Source organism: Hyperoodon ampullatus (genome assembly GCF_949752795.1).
Source record: "Hyperoodon ampullatus genome assembly, chromosome: 2".
In the NCBI taxonomy this organism is placed as follows: domain Eukaryota; kingdom Metazoa; phylum Chordata; class Mammalia; order Artiodactyla; family Ziphiidae; genus Hyperoodon; species Hyperoodon ampullatus.
In genome coordinates, this window is record NC_136915.1 from 28879505 (window position 1) to 28883342 (window position 3838).

Here is a 3838-nt window from a genome sequence, read left to right on the forward strand (position 1 = left end):
AGCTGGGTGAGAGCTGGTGGGGTGGGGAGTGGGGACCTGAGGCTTTCGGCCCCCTGAGAAGCTGAAGGTGTCACCACCACCACCCACCCCCCCACTAGGGGGGGACAGCCTGTCCTGAGCAAAGGGAGGAGGGGCATGGCACAGCTGTGTGACCTTGGATAAGTTCCTCAAATTCTCTATTCCCTTAGGCTCAGGAGCCTCACCTTGATCCAGACCTCCTTCGGCTGTGGTCACCCTGGGACTGCAACTGGGAACAAGCGGGACACAGATGTGACTAGACAGGGACCCTAGCTGTACCCTTGCCAGAGCTTAGCAGTCATCATCCAAAGATCTAGGTGTGAGTCCCCAGGCCAGTCCCTTCCCCTCCTGGAGCTCAGTTTCCCTGTAGGTAAAATGGGTGTGGCCAGCCTCCCTACAGGCTTATTGCTAGGACAGCTGAGAAGGATGCTGACAGTGTCCTCTGTCTCCCTGCAGACGGAGGCCCAGGAACCATGGGCGACTGGGGCTTCCTTGAGAAGCTGCTGGACCAGGTCCAGGAGCACTCGACCGTGGTGGGCAAGATCTGGCTGACGGTCCTTTTCATCTTCCGCATTCTCATCCTGGGCCTGGCTGGTGAGTCAGTGTGGGGCGACGAGCAGTCGGATTTCGAGTGTAACACGGCCCAGCCAGGCTGCACCAACGTCTGCTATGACCAGGCCTTCCCCATCTCCCACATCCGCTACTGGGTGCTGCAGTTCCTCTTCGTCAGCACGCCCACCCTGGTCTACCTGGGCCATGTCATTTACCTGTCTCGGCGCGAGGAGCGGCTGCGGCAGAAAGAGGGGGAGCTGCGGGCACTGCCGGCCAAGGACCCACGCGTGGAACGGGCACTGGCAGCCATAGAGCGACAGATGGCCAAGATCTCGGTGGCGGAGGACGGTCACCTGCGGATCCGCGGGGCGCTGATGGGCACCTATGTGGCCAGCGTGCTCTGCAAGAGTGTGCTAGAGGCAGGCTTCCTGTACGGCCAGTGGCGTCTCTATGGCTGGACCATGGAGCCTGTGTTCGTGTGCCAGCGCTCACCCTGCCCCTACCTCGTAGATTGCTTTGTCTCACGCCCCACGGAGAAGACTATCTTCATCATCTTCATGCTGGTGGTTGGACTCATCTCCCTGGTGCTCAACCTGCTGGAGCTGGCCTACCTGCTGTGCCGCTGCCTCAACCGGGCGATGAGGGCCCGGCAGAGCCAGGACACGCCCCCAGCCCAGGGCACCTCCTCGGAGCCTTATGCTGACCAGGTCTTCTTCTACCTCCCCATGGGTGAGGGGCCCTCATCCCCGCCATGCCCCACCTACAATGGGCTCTCGTCCAGTGAGCAGAACTGGGCCAACCTGACTACGGAGGAGAGGCTGGCTTCTTCCAGACACCCCCTCTTCCTGGACCCGCCCCCCCAGAGTGGCCGGAAATCCCCCAGTCGCCCCAGCAGCTCTGCTTCCAAGAAACAGTATGTATAAGAGCCCGGGAAGTCTTGCTGCCTTTAGTGCAAGACTCTGCAGAGATGGCTGGGGCTGGGGAAGCAGGTGCTTGCTGGCCAGAAGGCCTCACTGCATGTTGTTCTTGAACACCTGGGGCCTTCCTGGTGACCAGAGGGCACCATAGTTTCCCTTCCAGAATGTGGCTTTGTCCCAGGCACAGACAGAGGCAGCTTGGGGTGCTCTTGGCCAAGGGTGTTTGGGCCCTGTGATCTTTTTCACCGTGTTCAAAGGGACTCAGAGACAACTTCCTCCACCCCCACCCCCATGGAAGATTCACCTCTGCCCAGGTTGTCCACACACCCTGTCCTCACAGAAAAAGGCTGGTCGAGGCTGCTGGGTCAGCCTTGATCCCACACACAGACAGAGCCTGTGCTGGATCTGGCCCTGTCAAGGGGACTGGGGTCTTGTTCTCATCACTCCTTCCTAGTTCTGCTGTTTATCCTTCTAAAATAAACAGGACTTGACCACAAGCGAGGTGTGTATTGATACTGTCATGATGTGCCTGGGGTGGGGGGTCAGCTGCTTTACCCAGGCTTCCTTTTCGGTCCTGCATAATCTGTCTTTGGCCTTAGCAATTCCAACACCAGGCAGCACCTTAAACCCTCAAACTCCTACATACTTCCTCTCAGCAGCTCTGAGTCCTAAACACTGCCTTTTGAAATGCCCCAGCACCAGCCCCCTCAACCTGCCCCTTAATCAGTGGCCAAAGCAGACTCTGTCCCCATCCTGCCCCATGGCCATCCAGTGCCCCGGCCACGCTCCCAACTGCAGTGTGCTTCCTTACTGGACACTGCTCCCCACCCTGCCTGCATGCCAGCCAAGCCCTTCGGAGTCCAGCTCAAATGGGCCTGCACCCCTTGGTATTTGGGGAGGCAGGTTTAGATCACTTGCCCCCTCCTACCTTGGCCCTGTCTAGTCTGCCCACCAGAAGGAGCAACTCAAGGACCTGCATCGTAAATCCTCCCCATGCACCTAAAACTCACACAGTGAGAACAGACAATGGCAGTGTAGAGAGGTGGAAGGGACGGCCAGGGTGCAGTGGAGGAATCAAATCTTGCCTCTGAGTCACAAAGGTTGCAGGAAAAAAAAAAAAAAAGCAATTGAACTAGATCTTGACAGATAAATAGGAGTCTGCTGGGGAGGGAAGAGGACACCTTATTTGGACAGAAAACTGTGCAAAGGCATGGACGAGGGGAACCGTTGGGGACTGAGGGGGTGCTTAGGGCCTGATGAGCCATCTAGGACGTGGGAAGTACAGCTGAGGATAAGCCCAGTGTTGGCAGAGTTGACGTGGAAGGTGACCCGGATGGAGGGAACGCTCAGTGGCCCTCGGAGGCAAGCTGTTGCCTGCTGGTTGTCCTCCCCTACCCAGGGAGATCTGGGGGTGGGGTTGGAGGAAGGGATGGGGTCCATCTCACGTGGCCACATGCTTCTCCTTGAGAACCATTATAGCGGGTGAGCAACCTTCCCCTGTCCCATCACGATAGGTCTTCAAAACACCAGCTCTGTATACTTCACCCCAGAATTCACTCACTCACTGCTTACCCATCAAGTCTGAATGCTCGGCCTGACAAGTTACAGCCCTTACTCTTCCAGCTTTGGTTCCCATTGTTCCCTCTGAACCTCTGAGATCCAATCAGACCAGCCTCCTCACAGCTCCCCAAACTCACTGGGTATGTTCTCACCCTGCTCCTTTGCCAGCCTAGAGTGCCTCTTCCCCACACTTCCAAACCCCACCAGTCCTTCATACACTTCTGTATCCTGGAAAAGGCAGAGCCTGAAGCAGAAGAAAGAGTAAGATGAGTTTTGATGTTAGAGGGTCCTTAAATTAAATGCTGCCTGTAATACGTATAAAGCCATGTGGTCTTAAGTCAATCATTTCACTTCCCCATGTCTGAGTTTTCTCAGCTATAAAATGCAGATGATATTGTCTGCCTCACAGGTGCAAGAAATAAAAACAAGAGAAAGTATATGAGTGCACCTAGCTCCTAATGCCATGCAGTAAAATTCAGCTCACCCTCTCCAGCAAGGCTATCATAGGTTCTTCCTCCTCTAGGAAGCCCTCCCCCACTTCTCCAGCCAGTCTCCAGTGATGATCTCTACCTTTCGGCAATCTGGATCACTGCTTGGTATGAGCCTATTTCATCTCCCCAGTGAGCCTCTAAGGACCGCCGGGGAGACGTTCTTCATTTACCATGGGCCTAGCCCTGCATACATTTTTTTTTTTTTTTTTTTTTGCGGTACGCGGACCTCTCACTGTTGTGGCCTCTCCAGTTGCGGAGCGCAGGCTCCGGACGCGCAGGCTCAGCGGCCATGGCTCACAA

The 3838-nt window shown here is 56.1% G+C and overlaps 1 protein-coding gene across 1 annotated transcript; it reads left to right on the top strand.

The window, feature by feature from the left end:
• Positions 1-491: 491 nt before the first annotated feature.
• GJA4 (gap junction protein alpha 4) lies at positions 492-1950 on the top strand (the record flags this gene model as incomplete). The annotated part of the gene is made up of 1 exon (XM_079698709.1): positions 492-1950. The coding sequence occupies one exon, from the start codon at positions 492-494 to the stop codon at positions 1491-1493; it is 1002 nt and encodes a 333-aa protein (XP_079554835.1). The 3' UTR covers positions 1494-1950.
• Positions 1951-3838: the final 1888 nt, after the last annotated feature.